The following is a 20024-nucleotide window of genomic DNA, read 5'->3' as shown; positions in this document are numbered from 1 at the left end:
CCCCCCACCCCGGGGCACGGCGGCAGCGGTTGGGGCTGCCCGCAGTGGGGACGGGGCTGTGGGACCCCCCCCGGCTGCGCTGCTGCCACCCCCCCCCAGGCCGGGGATGGAGACGTGGCGGGGGGGGGGGGGCCGGGGTCCCCCCACCGGGATCCCCGCTCCGCTCCTTGGATCCCGTTCCCGCTCCGGGGTCCCCATCTCCGGGCCCCCCCTTTACATCCCGGGATTCCCCCCCCCCCTCAAGCCCCGCCCCCAGCCCCACCCCCGGCCCCACCCCCTGTTCCCCCCCCCTTCCCCCCCCCTCCCGGCTCCGCTCCCGCTCCGCTCCCTCCCGGCGGGTGCGCGGCTCCCGCGGGTCCCGGTCGATGCCGGGGCGCTGACATCTCCCCCCCCCACCCCCCCCAAAGCAGCACCGGGCCCGAGGGGGGGCCCCGCCGCCCCCCAGCACCATGCGCGGGGGGGGCCTGATCCTGCTCTGCCTGCTCCGCGCGGCGCTGGGCGCAGGTAGGGGCTGCGGAGGGGGCTCGGGACCCGATGGGGGGGGTGCATCAGTGGGGCTGGAGGGGGGGGGCTGTAACCCCATTGGTGCTGACCCCCTAACCCCGGAGGGACCCACACCCGTGGCTGTGGGTGCAGGTTTGGAGGGGACACACACACACACTGGAGAGTCTGTGGGGTCCCACTGAGCCCCCAGCATCGGCGAGGGCTGGGTCCCCCCTCAGTGCCCCCATGGGGACCCCCAAGCACTGAGCCCCCTTTCCCACCCCGGGGGCTGCCAGATCCCCCCCTGCCTCAGTTTCCCCTCCCTGATGAGCTGGGAATAGAACCCAGCCCCATGGGATGGCTCCGAGCTCCTCAGGCAGCAACGAGCTCCCTATGGGGAGAAGGGGGGGGTGATGGAGCAGCCCCCATGGGTGTCTTTGCTGTCCCGGTCACTGGGGATGGGTATCCTGGCTCCATCGGGAATCACAGGGAAGTGCCATAGATCCCTGCAGGTTTGGTCCCAATGGCTTGTTCAACACCCCCCCTTCCTCAATCAATTCCATGTTTTCCATCTCTCTGGGGCTGGAGCCGGGCAGGGGGGGACAAGGGATGTGTTTCTTTAGGAGATGGATGCTCCGGGTCCGGAGACCCCATTCCAGCCCGGATTTGGGGATGGATGGCTCTGGACCACGGGCACTGGTGCTGGTGGTTGAAGCTGCATCTTCCCCATCCCCAGTACCTCGTGTGGGTGTGAATGAGCTGTGGGGTGTCCTTACATCCCCCCCCCCCATGGAAGCTCTCCTCCCCCAGCCATGGGTGCCCATCGCCCATCCCTGCACCCATCCCTCACCCGGGAGCCCTTCCCTTTGCCTCCATCATTGCAGTGATGGGGGGCTGAGACCCCCCTAAACTCGTGTCACCCAAGCAGAAGCTGCCTTGCTATGCGGGGGGGGTGGATTGATCCCATTGTGGGACCCTGATAACCCATCCCTGTGCCCCCCCATCCTCCTCCAGGACACCCCCATGGGAGCCCAATGATGGGTGAAGGCCCAGGGAGCGAGGGGACCCACATCAGCCAGGACCTGGTGGGGGGCAGCTTGGCCATCGACACACTGCCAGCCAATGAGACACGGATCGTGGTGAGTGGGGACCCCCCCCCAGTGGGATCCACAATTGGGAAGGGGGAATCTGGTCCCCCCCAAAGCAGGATCCAGCCGGTGCCTGACCACTGGGAGCTATTTCCATGCTGGGCAGGGAGATGTTGGCTTGGATTTGATGCATGGGGCTGGATCCAGGAGGGTAATTACAGCCCAGGGAGGAGGTGCCCTGAGCATCACCCCGAGCCTTGTGATCATCCCTTCCCATCCTAAAAGAGCTGGAGATGCTCCACTTGCCACATGCGCAGGGGGATGCTGATGGGTTTGGGATGCAGGAGCCTGTGCTGCTGCAGTGGTCCCTCCTGGGATACCAGCCCTGGCTCCCCCATCCCAGCCCTGCCTAATTACCTGCCCTCAATTAGCTCCTGGTTATTTGTGTCCCTTGAAACCGAGGGGGTTTGCCTGAAGCTGATCCCTATGGGATGGGCTCGTGGGATTGTGGGATCACAGGATACAGGGCTCTGGATGCGCGGCGGAGGTTGGCTCCTCATGGTGGTTTTGCCACTCATGGATTCAATGGGATTGGTGCCTCCGTGGCCTGGTGTGGAGGGGAGAAAGGGCTGGGGCTGGTCCTGCCTGCCTGGAGCCCCAGCTTGGGAGCATCAGGGATGGAGAAGGGCCAGAAGCCAGCAAAGTCCCTGATGGGGAAGCGTTTAAAGGCAAAACCCAAGCAGCCCAAACCCAGCAATGGGGCCGCAGGGTGGGAGCGATGGCAATTGTGCTTCCCGGAGGAAAAGGCAGTGATTCCCTGCTGGGGCACTCGGAGCCTGTGCATCAGGGCCATGGGCCAGGTGAGGGACATTGCTGCATCTCACTGCGTCTATCTTCAGGCCCATGGAAGGAGGGTGCCAGCCCAGAGGGGTTTCCCAAAGTATTCCAGGTTTGGAATGTTGGGATGGTGAAGGATGAAGGGGGATGTGCTGCTGAGCATCCATCCCCAAGTCCTGCCCAAAGCACTGCCCCACTCACTGGTGTGTGCAAACCCTCTCCTCGCTTCATTCCTGCTGTATCCAAAGCAAGGTGATGGATGAGGACACCCAAGTGAGTCAGGTCCTTCACAATCCCAGCCCTGCTTATATCCCCCCTTGATCCATTGGGAAGGCCTGGGAGCAGGATGGGGCTGTAATTCCTCTCTTGGGAATAACACAGGGGTTTTACTGCCTCATTTTACCCACTGAATCCTGGGCTGATGGGCCATTCCCAGCCTCTGGAATGGGCTCACATGGGGAACAAGTCCATAGGGAGAGATGCTGGGGATGTGCATCCTCCTGCAGGTCCCTGGCTGGTTGCAGATGGCTCTTGCTGCATGCTTGGGAAGGGGGTCTGGGAGCCTGGGAATAGCAAGGAGGGCTCTGACCGCTCACATGGAGCCGTGTCCCATCCCATGCCATGCTCGGGGATGCAGCCCCGTGTCCCCATGCTCAGCCCCTCGCTCCCTCTCTGCTGCTCTCCCTTTCCTCTGGGTTTCCCCATCCTCTCTTGTTGGCTTCCCTTCCCGTGTGTAATTCCCAGCCCTGGCTCGGGAGCAGGATGTTTTCATCCCGGGAAGGCTGCATCTGCTCCACTGAGGTCTCTCTGAGTCACAGCTCCCTCCTGCCAACCGGCCTCTGCTCTCGGCTGTCTCACGGTGTTCTCTGCGCCTTCTACTGCTCAGAGCCCTTTGCAGGCTTCACACGGGGCTTTGGGTGCTGGTTTATGGCTGCTTTGTGCTGAGATGGGGTCCCTGAGCCCTGCCTGGGGGTCTCCATGGAGACAGCCGGGTACCACCATCCCTTGTCACCGCAGGAGGACAACCACAGCTACTACGTGTCACGGGTCTACGGGCCGGGTGATGCTCGGCTGAGGGGGCTGTGGGTCGACTTGGCCACGGCCAACAGGAGCCAAGTGAAGATCCATGGGATCCTCTCCAACACGCACCGACAGGCATCGGTGAGCCCCGACCCATCCCATTGCACCCCAGCCCATGTCCTGTGGGATGGGCTCTCACCCCATCTCCCTCCCATAGAGAATCGTCCTCTCCTTCGACTTCCCCTTCTATGGCCACCTCCTGCGGCAGGTCACGATAGCGACCGGTGGTGAGTTGGGATGTGATGAGGTGAATGGGATGGGGTGGGATGCGATGGGGTCAATGGGATGGGGTGGGATGCGATGGGGTCAATGGGATGGGGTGGGATGTGATGGGGTCAATGGGATGGGATGGGATGCGATGGGGTCAATGGCATGGGGTGGGATGCGATGGGATCAGTGGAATGGGGTGGGATGTGATGGGGTCAATGGGATGGGGTGGGATGCGAGGGGTCAATGGGATGGGGTGGGGTGTGATGGGGTCAATGTGATGGGGTCAGTGGCATGGGGTGGGATGGGATGGGGTGGGATGCGATGGGGTCAATGGCATGGGGTGAGATGCAATGGGGTCAGTGGGATGGGGTGGGATGTGATGGGGTCAATAGGATGGGGTGGGATGCAATGGGGTCAGTCTCATGGGGTGGTATGCGATGGGGTCAGTGGGATGGGGTGAGATGCAATGGGGTCAATGGGATGGGGTGGGATGTGATGGGGTCAATGGGATGGGGTGGGATGTGATGGGGTCAGTGGGATGGGGTGGGATGCGATGGGGTGTCCCTGCTCTGTTGTCATTTCCATAGTGGGAGGACATGGCTCTGGGGCTGGCTCCAACCTTACACAATCAATAGGATTGGAAGGGCCCTCTGGAGATCATCGACTCCAACCCTGAGCCCTCGAGAGCCCTTTGAGCTCTCTCCCTGCACCCCAAGTGTAACCCCAGCCCTGCTGCTGGTACCAGCGGCTGTGGGGATGCAGGGGTCACACAGGCACTGGGGAGATGCTGCGGGAGGCAGGGCAGGGAGGTGGGAGTCAGAGGAGGGAAGGAAGGAGGGGACGGGCGCTCTTCACCCTCCTCTACCTGCTCAGGCTTCATCTTCATGGGGGACGTCATCCACCGGATGCTCACGGCCACGCAGTACGTGGCTCCCCTCATGGCCAACTTCAACCCCAGCTTCTCCCGCAATTCCACCGTCCAGTACATGGATAACGGTGAGTCCAGCTCCAGCCACCCCAGTGCGCACCGGAGCGGCTGCTGGAGCATCCCAGCTTCCTGCTCTGTCCTCATGGAACGGGAGCAAGCAGAGGGGAGGAGGTTGATGCGCTCTGGTCCCTCCTGCAGGGACGGTGTTCGTGGTGCAGTGGGACAAGGTCTATCTTCAGGGGAAGGAGGAGATGGGCAGCTTCACCTTCCAGGCAGCGCTGCACAGCACCGGCAGGATCGTCTTTGGGTACAAGGAGGTGAGAGATGCTCCTGCTGGGGAAAGGCACAGCAGGAGGGGCACTGTTGTAGCCAACCACACACCAGGGCTGGGCATTCCCGGTGCCACCAAAGCACCAGAGACATCTGCAGCAGCACCGGGAGCAGGGCCCATCACGTCCATCACATCCATCACGTCCATCACCTCCATCACCTCCATCACCTCCATCACCTCCATCACGTCCATCACCTCCATCAAGTCCATCACCTCCATCACCTCCATCACCTCCATCACCTCCATCACGTCCATCACGTCCATCACCTCCATCACCTCCATCACCTCCATCACCTCCATCACTCCATCACCTCCATCACCTCCATCACCTCCATCACCTCCATCACCTCCATCACCTCCATCACCTCCATCACCTCCATCACGTCCATCACCTCCATCACCTCCATCACGTCCATCACATCCATCACGTCCATCACGTCCATCACGTCCATCACATCCATCACGTCCATCACGTCCATCACGTCCATCACCTCCATCACCTCCATCACCTCCATCACCTCCATCACCTCCATCACGTCCATCACGTCCATCACCTCCATCACGTCCATCACCTCCATCACGTCCATCACGTCCATCACCTCCATCACCTCCATCACGTCCATCACGTCCATCACGTCCATCACCTCCATCACGTCCATCACGTCCATCACGTCCATCACCTCCATCACGTCCATCACGTCCATCACGTCCATCACCTCCATCACGTCCATCACGTCCATCACCTCCATCACGTCCATCACGTCCATCACGTCCATCACCTCCATCACGTCCATCACGTCCATCACCTCCATCACCTCCATCACCTCCATCACCTCCATCACCTCCATCACACCCATCACCTCCATCACCTCCATCACCTCCATCACGTCCATCACCTCCATCACCTCCATCACCTCCATCACCTCCATCACCTCCATCACCTCCATCACACCCATCACCTCCATCACCTCCATCACCTCCATCACCTCCATCACGTCCATCACGTCCATCACGTCCATCACCTCCATCACGTCCATCACGTCCATCACCTCCATCACCTCCATCACCTCCATCACACCCAACACCTCCATCACCTCCATCACCTCCATCACACCCAACACCTCCATCAAGTCCTCTCTCCCTGGCTGCAGATCCCCGTGCCGGTCCTGCAGATCAGTGCCACCCAGCACCCTGTGAAAGCCGGGCTCTCCGATGCCTTCATGGTCCTCAACCCATCTCCTGACGTGCCTGGTGGGTCACTGTGCTGGGGGAACTGGGGGAGGCTGGGGCAGGGAAGCAGTGGATCCCACAGCTCCGCTGGGATCACAGCTGGGGAAGGAGAGATGGGATGTCCTCACCTTGGGGCACTTCAGGAGGATGCACTGCTTGGATTCATGGTGGGGAGCAAGGAGTGTGAGGAGATGTGTGGGGCTCAGCTGCATGGACACCCCTCATGTCCCACATCCCCTGGTGCATCACTATTTGGAGTCCATCTCTCTTTGGGATCCATCTCTCTTTGGGGTCCATCTCTCTTTGGGTCCATCTCTCTTTGGGGTCCATCTCTCTTTGGGCTCCATCTCTCTTTGGGTCCATCTCTCTTTACGTCCATCTCTCTTTGGGTCCATCTCTCTTTGGGTCCATCTCTCTTTGGGGTCCATCTCTCTTTGGGGTCCATCTCTCTTTGGGGTCCATCTCTCTTTGGGTCCATCTCTCTTTGAGTCCATCTCTCTTTGGGATCCATCTCTCTTTGGGTCCATTTCTCTTTGGGTCCATTTCTCTTTGGGGTCCATCTCTCTTTGGGTCCATTTCTCTTTGGGGTCCATCTCTCTTTGGGTCCATCTCTCTTTAGGTCCATCTCTCTTTGGGTCCATCTCTCTTTGGGTCCATCTCTCTTTGGGGTCCATCTCTCTTTGGGGTCCATCTCTCTTTGGGATCCATTTCTCTTTTGGTCCATTTCTCTTTTGGTCCGTTTCTCTTTGGGGTCCATCTCTCTTTGGGTCCGTCTCTCTTTGGGTCCATCTCTCTTTGGGGTCCATCTCTCTTTGGGTCCATCTCTCTTTGGGTCCATCTCTCTTTGGGTCCATCTCTCTTTGGGGTCCATCTCTCTTTGGGTCCATCTCTCTTTGGGTCCATCTCTCTTTGGGGTCCATCTCTCTTTGGGTCCATCTCTCTTTGGGGTCCATCTCTCTTTGGGGTCCATCTCTCTTTGGGTCCATCTCTCTTTAGGTCCATCTCTCTTTGGGTCCATCTCTCTCTGGATCCATCTCTCCATGGCCAAGACCACCGTGGCCCATGAGCACCGCCAGCTTTGGCCAGGTGCTGCAGGCAAGAGGGCTCCATGCACGTGCTTATACCCCACGTGAGCTGCAGGCATGGGCTGAGCTCCCCAAAAAGCCTCTTCCAGCCTCTCTCCTCCCTGCTCGTCACGAGGAGCCCAACCTCCTGCTGCTCTCGCTTTATTCCCCTGTTATTTATGGAGCTCCATGTGCTCCTCATCCATCACCCCCTTACAGCAGTGAACCTCGGCCAGGATGGATGTGCCTCCATCCCCGTGGTACCTCCTGCCTGCCCTAAGGGGTGAGGGGAGAAGAAGGGCAAGAACTGGGATCAAAACCAGCTCCTGAGGGGAAGAAACGAGGCTTGAAGGGAAGGAGAGGAGGGGGGAATGCTCTGTCCTGCTCATCCCTTGGGCTCTTTTCATTCCCCTCCCATGGAAGCGTGATGCCAGAGAAGCATCTTGACTGGTGCCACTGTGTGAATCCATGGCGGGTGCAGGGAGAAGCTGAATGTGGGAGACCCTTCCAGGCCTGGGATGGTGGGGAAAGAGAAGGAAATAGGGAAGGAGGAGGCTGTAGGGAAGCGGCTGCAGCAGGGGTTGGTTCACAGCCCCGTGAGTCACTGAGGAGAAATGTGTTTGTTTAGAGCGATGCTGGCCTGGACCACGGCCACCTCTGCTCAGGGACAGGGGCGCAGCGAGCTCCAAGCTCCTCCCAGCAAACAGGGATGGGGAGATGCGTGTCCCGACATCCTCTGCCCCGCAGCGCATCCTGCTTGGGAATGTCCCTGCTCATTGCAGATGGGATGGAGGAGATGGCACCGAAGGTCGCTTCCAACCCCAACTATTCCGTGATGCCCTGCAGCCTCCAGACCCTCTCCTCTCCCATAGGAACAACCCCAAGCCCTGGGGCCACCTTTGCCTTCCAGCTGGGAGGCAGCAGCAATGGGGGAACCCCCTTTGCAGGATGGAGAAGGGTGCTGAGGGGGGTTTGGGCCCTGTCTATAGCCGAGGCTCCGTGTTTCAGAGTCCCGCCGCCGGACCATCTACGAGTACCATCGCGTGGAGCTGGACACCAGCAAGATCAGCAACCAGTCAGCTGTGGAGTTCACTCCCCTGCCCAGTGAGTCACACACACCTGGGGACTGCAGTGATGGGGCAATGGGGTCCTGGGGGTGCTTGGGTACCAGAGTGATGGGACAACAGGGCCCTAGGAACACTTGCGGACCACAGTGATGGGGCAGTGGGGCCCTGGGGATGCTTGGGTACTGCAGTGATGGGGCAACAGAGCCCTAGGAACACTTGGGTACCACAGCGATGGGGCAACGGGGCCCTGGAGACACTTGGGGACCACAGCGATGGGGCAATGGGGCTCTGGGGGTGCTTAGGGACCACAGTGATGGGGCAAAAGGGCCCTGGAGACACTTGGGTACCACAGTGATGGGGCAACGGCGCCCTGGGACACTTGGGTACCACAATGATGGGGCAATGGGGCCCTGGGAACACTTGGGGACCATAGCAGTGGGGCAACGGGGCCCTGGGGATGCCTGAGTACCACAGTGATGGGGCAATGGGGCCGTGGGGATGCTTGGGTACTGCAGTGATGGGGCAACAGAGCCCTAGGAACAGTTGGGTACCACAGTGATGGGACAGCGGGGCCCTGGGGACAATTAGGGACCACAGCAATGAGGCAACAGGGCCCTAGGGACACTTAGGGACCACAGTGATGGGACAACAGGGCCCTGGGGACACTTGGGGGCCACAGTGATGGGGCAATGGGGCCCTGGGGATGCTTGGGTACTGCAGTGATGGGGCAACAGAGCCCTAGGAACACTTGAGGACCACAGCGATGGGGCAACAGGGCCCTTGGGATGCTTGGGTAGCACAGTGATGGGACAATGGAGCCCTGGGGACACTTGGGTACCACAGTGATGGGGCAATGAGGCCCTGGGACACTTGGGGACCACAGTGATGGGGCAGCAGGGCCCTGGGGATGCTTGGATACTGCAGTGATGGGGCAACAGGACTCTAGGAACACTTGGGGACCACAGCAATGGGGCAACAGGGTCCTGGGGATGCTTGGGGACCACAGTGATGGGACAATGGAGCCCTGGGGACACTTGGGTACCACAGTGATGGGACAACGGGGCCCTAGGGACACTTAGGGACCACAGTGATGGGGCAATGAGGCCCTGGGACACTTGGGGACCACAGTGATGGGGCAGCAGGGCCCTGGGGATGCTTGGATACTGCAGTGATGGGGCAACAGGACTCTAGGAACACTTGGGGACCACAGCAATGGGGCAACAGGGTCCTGGGGATGCTTGGGGACCACAGTGATGGGGCAATGGGGCCCTGGGGATGCTTGGGTACCACGGTGATGGGGCAACAGAGCCCTAGGAACACTTGGGGACCAAAGCAATGGGACAACGGGGCCCTAGGGACACTTAGGAACCACAGTGATGGGACAACGGGGCCCTGGGGACACTTGGGGACCACAGTGATGGGGCAATGAGGCCCTGGGACACTTGGGGACCACAGCAATGGGGCAACGGGGACACTTGGGGACCGCAGCGATGGGACGATGCGGTGGTGCCCTGAAGGGTGTTTTCCTGCCATGGTTTCACCCAGCAGCTACAGCAGCCTCCTGTGTGGAGCCAAGGGCTGGAGGAGGCAGGCTCAATGGGTACCGGGGGTGTGTGGCTGTCACCCACCAGCCAATGGCTGGGAGCCATGGAGAGAGGGGGAGCATCAACCAGGGTCCCCCACTTATCCTGAGGGCCTCTGAACGGCTCTCACTGAACAGAGAAGGGTTTGGGCTTGGAAAGGACCTTAAGATCACCCAGTTCCAACGCCTGCCATCTCGTGCCTACAGCCCTGTTTGGGTTGAGCAGCTCAGACCCAGCCTCAGCCTAATCCCATGTGTGCACCAGGATGCCTGCTCCGGAGCCAGGATTGAGCCTGGGATGCAGCAAAGCCCCAGTGGGCACAGGGAAAGCAGGGAAAGGAGGGCTCTGCAGGCAGTTTGCCTTCCCTACTGCTCCTGCTGATGGCCAACAAATCCCCTTTCACCCTAGGCCTTTAGTTCCTTCTCCCCTGCTCTTCCCAGCTGCCCACCCTGCAGAGCTCCTTCTCTTTGCTCCATAAGCTGCAGCTCATCCCGCTGGACACCAGTTCACTCCAGGTCTGCCTATGGGCTGTTTCGGACGCCTCCACACTCAGATGGAATACCTCGGGATGCTGCTGAGCAGCCCCATTTGTAGTGCTGGGATGCAAGGACTCATGCGAGTCGTCAAGAAGCCCATGGATACGGGGCAGGGAGGGGATGTGTCTGGAGATACCGGGGTTATGCATGGAAACGGCCTCCCTAAGGCATGGGGTGACAGTGTCAGCAGCAGCAGGGTCACCACAGAGCACATCATAAGCACCCAGCAAGAACTCCATTTCTTCCCCTTAAACCCTGCTCTTCCGTCTTCCCCAGCAGGCAGGGATGCTGAGAGCAGCATCTCCAAAGGAGCCACAGGGATGGGGAGAGCTGGAGGCTGCTGCTTCCCCTGGGGGGTCTATGTTTAGGCTCATTCAGGTCAGGAGGGCAGGTCTGGGGCATGGAAACCATCAGTTTCTATGGCTTTTCTTGACAGACCACCTTTTCCAGCCAGGGTTGGGCTCTCCAAGCAGCTCAGCCTGTCCAGATGGAGGTATTCTTGCAGAGCTACTTCCTATGGACACAGCAACAGAGAGCTAAACTGTATCGGTCCCTTCCTTCTGCTCAACACCCTCTGTGCAATAGAAGTGATGTTAAATCCCAGATGTGATTCACCTCCCAGCTAAACAGGATGGGAAGAGGTTTACACATGGACTGGGAGCTCATCCTGCTAGAGAGGCGTCTGCAGGCCCATAGCAGAGAGGTTGGGTTAGAGACTCACCTGCTGGTGCTGTGCTTCTGCCCACAGCACCAGTGCACAGTGGATGCTCCTGTGCAGATGCTGGTGTAACACTGGATGGTGCCCATGCAGATGCTGCTGGGACACTGGATGGTGCCATGCAGATGCTGCTGTGACACTGGATGGTGCCCATGCAGATGCTGCTGGGACACTGGATGGTGCCCATGCAGATGCTGCTGACACTGGATGGTGCCCATGCAGATGCTGCTGGGACACTGGATGGTGCCCATGCAGATGCTGCTGACACTGGATGGAGCCCATGCAGATGCTGCTGGGACACTGGATGGTGCCCATGCAGATGCTGCTGGGACACTGGATGGTGCCCATGCAGATGCTGCTGGGACACTGGATGGTGCCATGCAGATGCTGCTGTTTCACTGGATGGTGCCATGCAGATGCTGCTGTTTCACTGGATGGTGCCATGCAGATGCTGCTGGGACACTGGATGGTGCCATGCAGATGCTGCTGTTTCACTGGATGTGCCCATGCAGATGCTGCTGTGACACTGGATGGTGCCATGCAGATGCTGCTGTTTCACTGTGTCTCCTCTCTCTTTTACAGCCTGTCTCCAGCATCAGAGCTGTGAAATGTGCATGAGCTCGGAGCTGACCTTCAACTGCAGTTGGTGCCACGTCCTGCAGAGGTACCAGCGATGCGTTTCCTCCCCACCTCTTCCCTTGCTCACATTCCTATAGCTGGGAGTGCAAGCACAGCTCCGGGTTTGGTGCCTGTATCAGTGCTCATGGGCTTTTATTACTCTTCTCTTTCCTCTGTTGCTTTCTGGTGCTGCTCTCAGGCTCACAGCCCTGGTGATGCTCTGAGCTGGTCTCCACTTACAAGGAGACATTTCCCAACCCTGGGGCTTTCGGTGCTGATGTCTCAGTGCAGCAACTGGAACAAGCTGGGACCAGAAGCAAGATTCACATTTCTTAGTGAATCAGCAAGTTTAAATGGGGGGAAACTTGTCCTGCTTCAGGCTGTGATGTGAGCCTGCAGTGCAGGGCAGGGAGGATGGGACGGGCTCCAGCCTCAGGTAGGTCACAGAGAAGGGGATGCTTACCATGTTCTCCTTGCTGGGGATGAGACATAGCAAAGGGAGGGCTATTGCTGCTGGTTTAGGGGTGCCCAGAGGACTATTGCTGCTGGTTTAGGGGTGCCCAGAGGATGCGGGGGGTGAGGCTGGCCCTGCCATGCAGCATCCCTGCTCCATGCTCTCCTTCAGCGTGATGGGGAGCAGGAGTTTAATGAGGTTCTGCTGAGATCTGTATCTGGAGCTGGTGGCAGGGGAGGGGACCCAGTAACACAGATCCTCACAGGCAGCACAGCTCGGATCAACCAGGGAGGCTCCGTGGCTGGGCCCCTTCCCCAGCCGCCTCCTGCAAGGGCAGTGTGGTTCAGTGTGGTTCCCCCCCTGCTGTAGCCCTTCGGATCAGGGAAGGGGCTGCTCTTGCAGCTGAGATGCATGAAACCAGATGTGGCTTTTGTAGCAAAACCAAAGCTGGGTTTGGTCAATGGCTCAGGCTGGGTCTTGTTTGGGCCGAAACCTCAGGGTTCCAGAGCTTTGCTGGCCTGTTTAATCCAAAGTCATGGTGTTTGCAAACCCCAGCTTCTAAAACTGAAGCCATTGTTCGTGTTTCATAGAATCCCAGCCTGGTTTGGGTTAAAGGGACCTCAAAGCTCATCCAGCTCCAATCCAGATCCAGGGACCCCTTCCACTGGAGCAGCTTGCTCCAAGCCCCTGTGTCCAACCTGGCCTTGAGCACTTCCAGGGATGGGGCAGCCACAGCTTCTCTGGGCACCCTGTGCCAGCGCCTCAGCACCCTCACAGGGAAGAGCTTCTGCCTAAGAGCTCAGCTCAGTCTCCCCTCGGGCAGGTTCAAGCCATTCCCCTTGGCCTGTCCCTACAGGCCCTTGTCCCAAGCCCCTCTCCAGATGCTTGCCTGTGCTGGCTAAAGGCCACACTTCCCACAGCCGTAACCGCGTGTTGGCAGCTCCATCCCGAGGAGCTGGGGTTACACACGGACAGGACTCATGGCGAGCTGGAGCAAGCCCGCTGCTATCTTGCTGGTTGGCTTTGCAAAGCCAACATGATCTTTCCCAAGGGAATGGGGTGGGTGGCTTCCAGGGAGTGAATGCAGTGATTTAACCCCAGAGTTAACCTCATAACTCACCTCCGGACAGTGGGGTTTGTGCTTTTGCTCTTGCTGAGCCCATAACTATCATCAGAACAGCACCTTAAGCAAAGATCCCAGCCACTCAGCAGGACCCAGAGTGGGGTTTTTGTGGTTTCTCCTCCTTTTCCTGCTTGGTCGCTGGGTAAATCAGTGCTTGTATGAGCTGTGACCCCCTGATTCACGGCTTGGTGTCCCCGGAGGCCTCCCACAGAGTGCTCCTCCATTCCCTCTCTTTCTGTAGGGATTTCTCGAGCTGGTGTTTTCCTGAGCTCGTTTATAATTCCTTTAATGTGTTTTTCCTGTGCAGATGTTGCTGGAAAAACCCCACAAAACCCTCGTGCAGCCCATGGCAGGGTCCAGGGAATGGAAAGTCCAAGTCAGGCCATATATTTTTCCCATTTCTCTGTTTCCCTTGGAGGAGCAGTGTTGACCCTTTTCCTCCTCCGTGAAGAGGAACATTTGGGTCCTTCCAGCACAGCTGTATTAGGAGATACACCATTCCCATGTCAACCTATATCTCCTCTTCCCAGCCCTTGGCTGTTTGTCCAGACACCCATCGGGGCAGCATTTGGGGCTCTTGTGCAGCTTGGGCATCCCTACCAGTGCCCTCCACAGTAGGCAAAGGAGCTTTAGCATTGCTGTGTCCCTCAAAGTCCTCTGGCCCAGGTTCATTCTCCTCTTGTCCACAGATGTTCCAGTGGCTTCGACCGATACCGTGAGGAGTGGCTCTCCTATGGCTGCGGGCAGAAGGTGAGGCTGGGGCAAGAGGCACTTTTAGGACCTCTGCTAGGGATGAAGCTGATCTGCAGCAAAACCAATGGCCGCATCCCCTAAAAGTCACACTCAGCTCCACTTAACCCATGCCTGGAATAGGCTGAGCATCCCTTTGGGTATCCCTTTCCCGTTAGAGCAGGACCATTGATCCACTTGGGTATGGGAATGGTTAAAACTTGTCCACCTCATGCAGGGTTTGCTTTGCTGCTCTCTTGCTTCCCTGGTGCTGGGCATTCAGCAGAGGTGCAGAGACCTCCTTAAGTTACCCAGTGGTGCAGCCGGAGTGCTCTGGGCTGTGTTTTTCTTCACCTTCTGAAGCATGACTCTTACTCACTCTTAAGCATGAAGGAATTAATCCTTGTGACTTTCTTTGCTCTCCAATTATCTCCACGCTGGATGAACCAGTTTCTTTGTCTCGGAAAGATCAGCTCTAAGGAAACATCTGGTTCTGCTTTGGGTTGGTTTCCTTTCTTTTTCCTCCCTCTGAAAACTCAGCTTTGTTCCCTCTTAACCGAGAGGGTTGAGTGAGGGGAAAGGGGGCCACAGGACCTATGTAAGGTCACCCAGTGATGCAAGAAGGTCAGACCTTGGCATGCTTAAGTGGTCCCCAACCTTTTCCTCCTTTAACCCTTAGGTCAGCCCCCTCCATACCTCTGGACCACATCCCCTGCTTCCACTGCAGTGTTGGAAGCCCTCGGGCTCAGTAGCCCCAAGCCTGGGAAGCAGGGTCTGGTCCTCACTGATGCTCCTGCTGGAGGAGAGCAAGGGAAAGTGGCTCCTGTCTGTTTCCTTCCCAGGCTGATGAGAAGACCTGTGAGGATTTAGCAGCTGGTGAGCACTACTCAGCACCTCCAGAGAGCTCTTCCTCCCCGCTGGATGAGCACATCACCACCTCCACGTCCTCGCTCTTCATTGACGGCCTCACTACAGAAGGTAGTGATGCTTACCCCTGCTCTTTCACTCCAGAGCTCATTCTTAGCCAATTAAATCCTATAACAAGTGGGTTTTGAAGCACAAGGGTTGGGGTGAGTACAGGAGGCAATGGGAAGGAGAAGGTGAGAGGGATGATGTGGCAAAGGAGGAGAGGAAACCCATCAGTGGGGAGAGGTTTACAGCTGCATCACAGCTGGTTTGAGTGTTTGAGAAGGTCCACAAGCAGCTGGTACCTGGTGAGGAGAACCCCAGCATCATAGCAGAGGATAATAGGACAAGGGGTAATGGGTTAAAACTGAAACAGGGGAAGTTTAGATTGGATATAAGGAGGAAATTCTTTCCTGTGAGGGTGGTGAGGCACTGGAATGGGTTGCCCAGGGAGGTTGTGAATGCTCCATCCCTGGCAGTGCTCAAGGCGAGGCTGAACGATGCCTTGGGTAATATGGTTTAGAGCAAGGTGTCCCTGCCCATGGCAGGGGGGTTGGAGCTTGATGATCTTAAGGTCCTTTCCAACCCCGAACTATTCTATGATTCTATGATAATACAGTATATAGGGCTCATGCTTTTAATGTGCTTGGTCTTCACTGGTGCCTCAGGGCTGCCAGGACAGAGTGGCAATAACACAGCACAGGGTTGTCATTGCCCTCTGCTTGGGAATGGTGTTGATTCCAGCACAGGAAAGCTCCACATAAGGCCCTGAGTGTCCCTCGAGACACCCACGTTCTAAAGCTTGATAATCCTATTAACACAGGGCTGGCTCCTCGGATCCTAGCGGCAGGTATCGCTTCCATTTGCCTGCTTAATAGTCCCTAAAGCAAACTGCTAATTAGAATAAATAGAAAGGAACACTCCTAATCGTCCTTCAGCAATGGGAAGGAGCTGGGAGGATGAACGGAGCCCGTGCTGACAGAGCTGACTTTGAAAGGAGCAATTAAAGGGAAGGGGGGAGCACGACACCAGCGTTGAGATGATTTCCCAACTCATCGCTGGTTCTTGGAAGAAGAACAAGAGGCTTTTCTGTGAGAGAGCCAGGCATGGAGCTCATTTGTGCTCTTGGAAGCAAACGCTCACCCAGCTGCATCAGGCAGTGAGCTTCATCTGGAGACAAGAGAGGCAGAGGATGGACCCACCCCCTGCATCCTCCTCCTCCTCATCCCACCGGAGCCGCTCATGGGGATGTTTGTGGATGGGTCATGTGGCAGCCGTAGGATTCCAGCTGGACACAGGAGGGTGCTGATGTGGAGCCCATCGAGATGTGAAGCCTTGCACGGAGTATCCCAGTTCTTCCAGGATGGGATTGAAAATGGGATTGGATTTTGGGCCCCCACGGAAGACATCTATAGCGTGACAACATCCCATTGATTTACTGGGGCTGTATGGGCACCATGACTGAGAACCTGCTATAAAGAAGCCTTAATTTCCCCATGAGGGTGCTGAGGCGCTGGCACAGGGTGCCCAGAGAAGCTGTGGCTGCCCCATCCCTGGCAGTGCTCAAGGCCAGGTTGGACACAGGGGCTTGGAGCAAGCTGCTCCAGTGGAAGGGGTCCCTGCCTGTGGTAGGGGTTGGAGCTGGATGATCTTAAGATCCCTTCCAACCCAAACCAGGCTGGGATTCTGTATTAGCAACTCCTTGCTGCAAACACCATAGTGGGAGCGGGTGGGAAGCTGCAGAACATCCTCGGTGCCTCCTAACTTTATTTGCCTTTGGTTTGTTCTTCAGATGACACGAAGCTCACTCAGTATGCAGGCAGTGAAGGTAAGCCCTTCATCCTCCCCTGGCCTGCTCAAATCCACCAGGAGCTGCAGGGTGGAAAGGGTGGGCAGCTGGAGCAGAAAGGATGGAATCAAGATAAGGCTCCTCTTGTCCTTACCCTGATTAATACCATTGCAGAGAGAGGAAAGTGAGAGTCAGGCCAAATCTCTTTTACCCTGGTGCTGTTTGCTTCTCCTGCTTAGCCCTGCTGTGCAAACGAAGATGATGAGTTTTCTCTTTCCATTTAATTCCCTTTCTCTGCAGTTTTTGCACAGACAAAGTCCTTTTTCCTTTTGAATTTCCTCAGCTGTGCCAAAAAGCAGCGTAAAATCCAAATATGAAGTGTCCTTCAGCCCAGCTCTGCCTTTTCCATCCCTATTCCAATGAATCCTTTCTCACTCATAGTCTGCTCATCGGCCCCAAGGGCAAGGAACCAAACTGTTGCTGTAAGGCTCTGACTAATTCCAGAGCATGGGAAAGATCTGAGCCCTCTTCACCCAATATCAGGTTTGCAAGCACTGCAGTCTGTGCATACCATTAGCCCATTCGCTCACCTGGAAGCAGCTCAGGGAAGTTAAACTGGGCGCAGGATCGGCTCCTTTGCAGGCACGGGGCCCTTAGAATGCTTCATCTTCCCAGTTGCAACCAACCTGCTCCCATAATGGTGGTAATGTCACTGTTCACAAGTGCCACCTCCACCCTCTGTAGCTCTTTTGTCTATTCATAGCTGAGAACCGAGGGCAAGGGAGGCACACGGAGGCCCCAGCTCAGCATATGGCTAATGGCTTTCCACCAGGGTGAGCAGCCAGTCTATAAAGCATACAGATTGGAGATGGGGTTCTGCATGGTGCTGGTTTAATCTGCCTTCAATCCAGCTCCTTGTATCATCTGGAAGGGATGCTGGAGCCTGCATGGCCCTTTGGTGCCTCCTCCACTCTCGTTGAGCCAGGTGGTAGCCGGTTGAGGATCCCAGTCTTGTGTGCAGAGCTCTGAAAGCTCTTCCCTTGCTTTTCCCTTCCTTTCTCCTGAGGTCCCGGCACAGTTCCAGACTGAAGTGAACCCTTTCTTGCAGGGCTGGGAAGCAGCCTTCCTTCCAAGCAAGCCAGCGCCCCGATCCACACCGGCACGATCGTGGGGATCGTCCTGGCCGTGCTGCTCATCGCAGTCATCATCCTCACTGGCATTTACATCAACAGCCACCCCACATCCACCGCTGCCCTCTTCTTCATTGAGGTGAGTGGAGAGCCTGATCCCTCACCCGGTTCCCTCTGCTATCACCCCAAATCCCAACCAACAGGAGAGCAAAGAGGGGTGTTGATGGAGTCCAGACTGAGTTTCTTTTCGTGGTCCTACAGTCACAGCTAATCTCCCAACCTCCAGCTGATGATGGTTTAAACTTAGGCTCTCCCCTCCCACACGGTGTTATTTTGCTCCCTTTCACATGCTCTCTTTCACACATTGCCTTTCCTTTTCCCCCATGCGACGTTCCGCTCTTCCACCTGCATGCAGGAGCCATCAACACGCAGTTGGAGGGCTCACTTGGAGCCACGACATACTTGAGCTCGCTGCCTTTTGAGTCACCCAGCTGGATTCTGGGCACTAAAACTGTCAGGTTTTCCTGCTAGATGTCATGCCATCAGCTACTGTGTAAGCGGTGGTGTGAAGGCTCTAAAGGGAAGGCTTTAATTCACACACTGATGGGGGTCCAACCGTCTCCATCTGCTGTTCAAAGCCAGGAGACCGCTTGCTGTAGGATCCCAAGGCAGGCAGAAGTGGGCTGAATCCTGGCGTAGGAGCTGCTGCGGAGGGAGTGAGCATCACTGAGCCCTCAGCCTTTCCTTATCGCTCCCTGGCTTTTTCCTTGAGCACTTGGCTTTGCTCCATCTGCCCTGTTTGCAAGGGCAGGAAGCAGGGAATTGAGCTACGTGGCCTCTACCAGTCTAGCAGCACTTGGCAGTGTTGGATGCATTCACCTGGGATGGGGCAATGCAGTTGTCCCTGTTCTGCTGATAGAGGACACCCAAAGCTGGCTTGTGTGTGGTGGCCATCCTCAGCTGCCACCCCGGGCACAGAGCATCCTTGTTCTGAGCCTGATGTGAGATTTCACTTCAAGCCTCCATTTCCTCCCCCATTTTAACCATAGCAGTGGGTCAGCCCAGCGGGATGGACGTGTTGGAACAAACTGGGTTAAGCACGAAGGTATTTGTTAGCATTTATGACTTCCACAAAGACTGTTCTTGTTTCAGGACCGAGATCCCAACTTCCCTGTGGGCTTGGCGCGAAGGGCTCTGCCATAGCTTCTGATGGCTCTTTGTTTCTGTCCCCAGCGAAGGCCACATCACTGGCCTGCCATGAAGTTCCGAAACCACAGCAACCACGCAACGTACTCCGAGGTGGAACCAGCCAGCCAGGAGAAGGAGGGCTTTGTGGAAGCAGAGCAGTGCTGAGCGCTTCTCCCCCCTGCGCCTCAAACCTCCCATGTCTCAAGTGTTGGAGTCTTCTGTTATCCTATTGCAAAGTCTTTCCCCTCTTGGAAAAGAAAGAGCGAGTAGGGGCAAAAAAAGACCCAATGGAGCATTTGAAGAGTGAGGTGGGATGATGTGGGGCTGGATTTCCTGGATTCCTCCCGGGATAGCAGATCCTGCAGTGGTGGCAGTTGGCTGTGGACGTTGGACTGGCTGTAGCCCTGGATGTGGGGTAGAAAGAAGTGCACTCAGCTCTTCAGCTCACAGTGGGGTTTATGGTTTGTGGCTGGGTTTTTCCCCACTGTGTTGGCTGACCTCTTCCCTCCTCCACCGGGAGCCTTACAGGGCCAGCAAGGGGGGAAGAAATCTTGTTATGGGCAAAGCATGGGGTTGCCTCAAGCAGGAAGCTCTTGGAGACAGCAAACCCGATGCTTTTTGCTGCCTGCACTCAGGAAAGCTGGGCTGATTCACTCGTCTCCATGGAGAGGCTGGGGAGGTGCTGGTGGTGGCCCAGGAGAGGTTAAGGCTGGCTCCCAGGGCTCACCAACCCTCTCCCATCTGCATCCCCTTCTCCTCTCTCCATCTCCATCCCTTTCTCTTCTCTCCAGTCTCCATCCCTTTCTTTTCTCTCCCTTCTCCATCCCTTTCTCTTCTCTCCCCTCTCCATCCCTTTCTATTCTCTTTCATCTCCATCTCTTTCTCTTCTTTTCCATCTCCATCCCTTTCTCTTCTCTCCCATCTCCATCCCT

The 20024-nt window shown here is 57.1% G+C and overlaps 1 protein-coding gene across 1 annotated transcript; it reads left to right on the top strand.

Moving 5' to 3' along the window:
- Nucleotides 1–420: 420 nt before the first annotated feature.
- On the top strand, nucleotides 421–19442 carry PLXDC1 (plexin domain containing 1). The gene is made up of 14 exons (XM_061361013.1): nucleotides 421–504; nucleotides 1498–1622; nucleotides 3426–3569; nucleotides 3646–3715; nucleotides 4572–4694; nucleotides 4825–4943; nucleotides 6109–6208; nucleotides 8260–8355; nucleotides 11738–11819; nucleotides 14040–14100; nucleotides 14922–15057; nucleotides 16778–16813; nucleotides 17883–18043; nucleotides 19138–19442. The coding sequence occupies exons 1-14, from the start codon at nucleotides 450–452 to the stop codon at nucleotides 19255–19257; spliced, it is 1428 nt and encodes a 475-aa protein (XP_061216997.1). The 5' UTR covers nucleotides 421–449; the 3' UTR covers nucleotides 19258–19442.
- Nucleotides 19443–20024: the final 582 nt, after the last annotated feature.

Source organism: Neopsephotus bourkii, unplaced genomic scaffold (assembly GCF_033783945.1).
Source record: "Neopsephotus bourkii isolate Nb327-2 ecotype Australia unplaced genomic scaffold, CSIRO-AGI_Nbou_v1 NB_1044, whole genome shotgun sequence".
Taxonomy (NCBI): domain Eukaryota; kingdom Metazoa; phylum Chordata; class Aves; order Psittaciformes; family Psittacidae; genus Neopsephotus; species Neopsephotus bourkii.
This window is presented reverse-complemented; position numbering and strand designations above follow the sequence as displayed.

Bases quoted from the DNA above. Each gene is read 5' to 3' on its own strand.
- PLXDC1 (XM_061361013.1), top strand. From the start codon at position 450: ATGCGCGGGGGGGGCCTGATCCTGCTCTGCCTGCTCCGCGCGGCGCTG. The intron at 1,623-3,425 runs GTGAGTGGGGAC...TTGTCACCGCAG, and splicing joins CCAATGAGACACGGATCGTG to GAGGACAACCACAGCTACTA. The intron at 11,820-14,039 runs GTACCAGCGATG...TCTTGTCCACAG, and splicing joins TGGTGCCACGTCCTGCAGAG to ATGTTCCAGTGGCTTCGACC.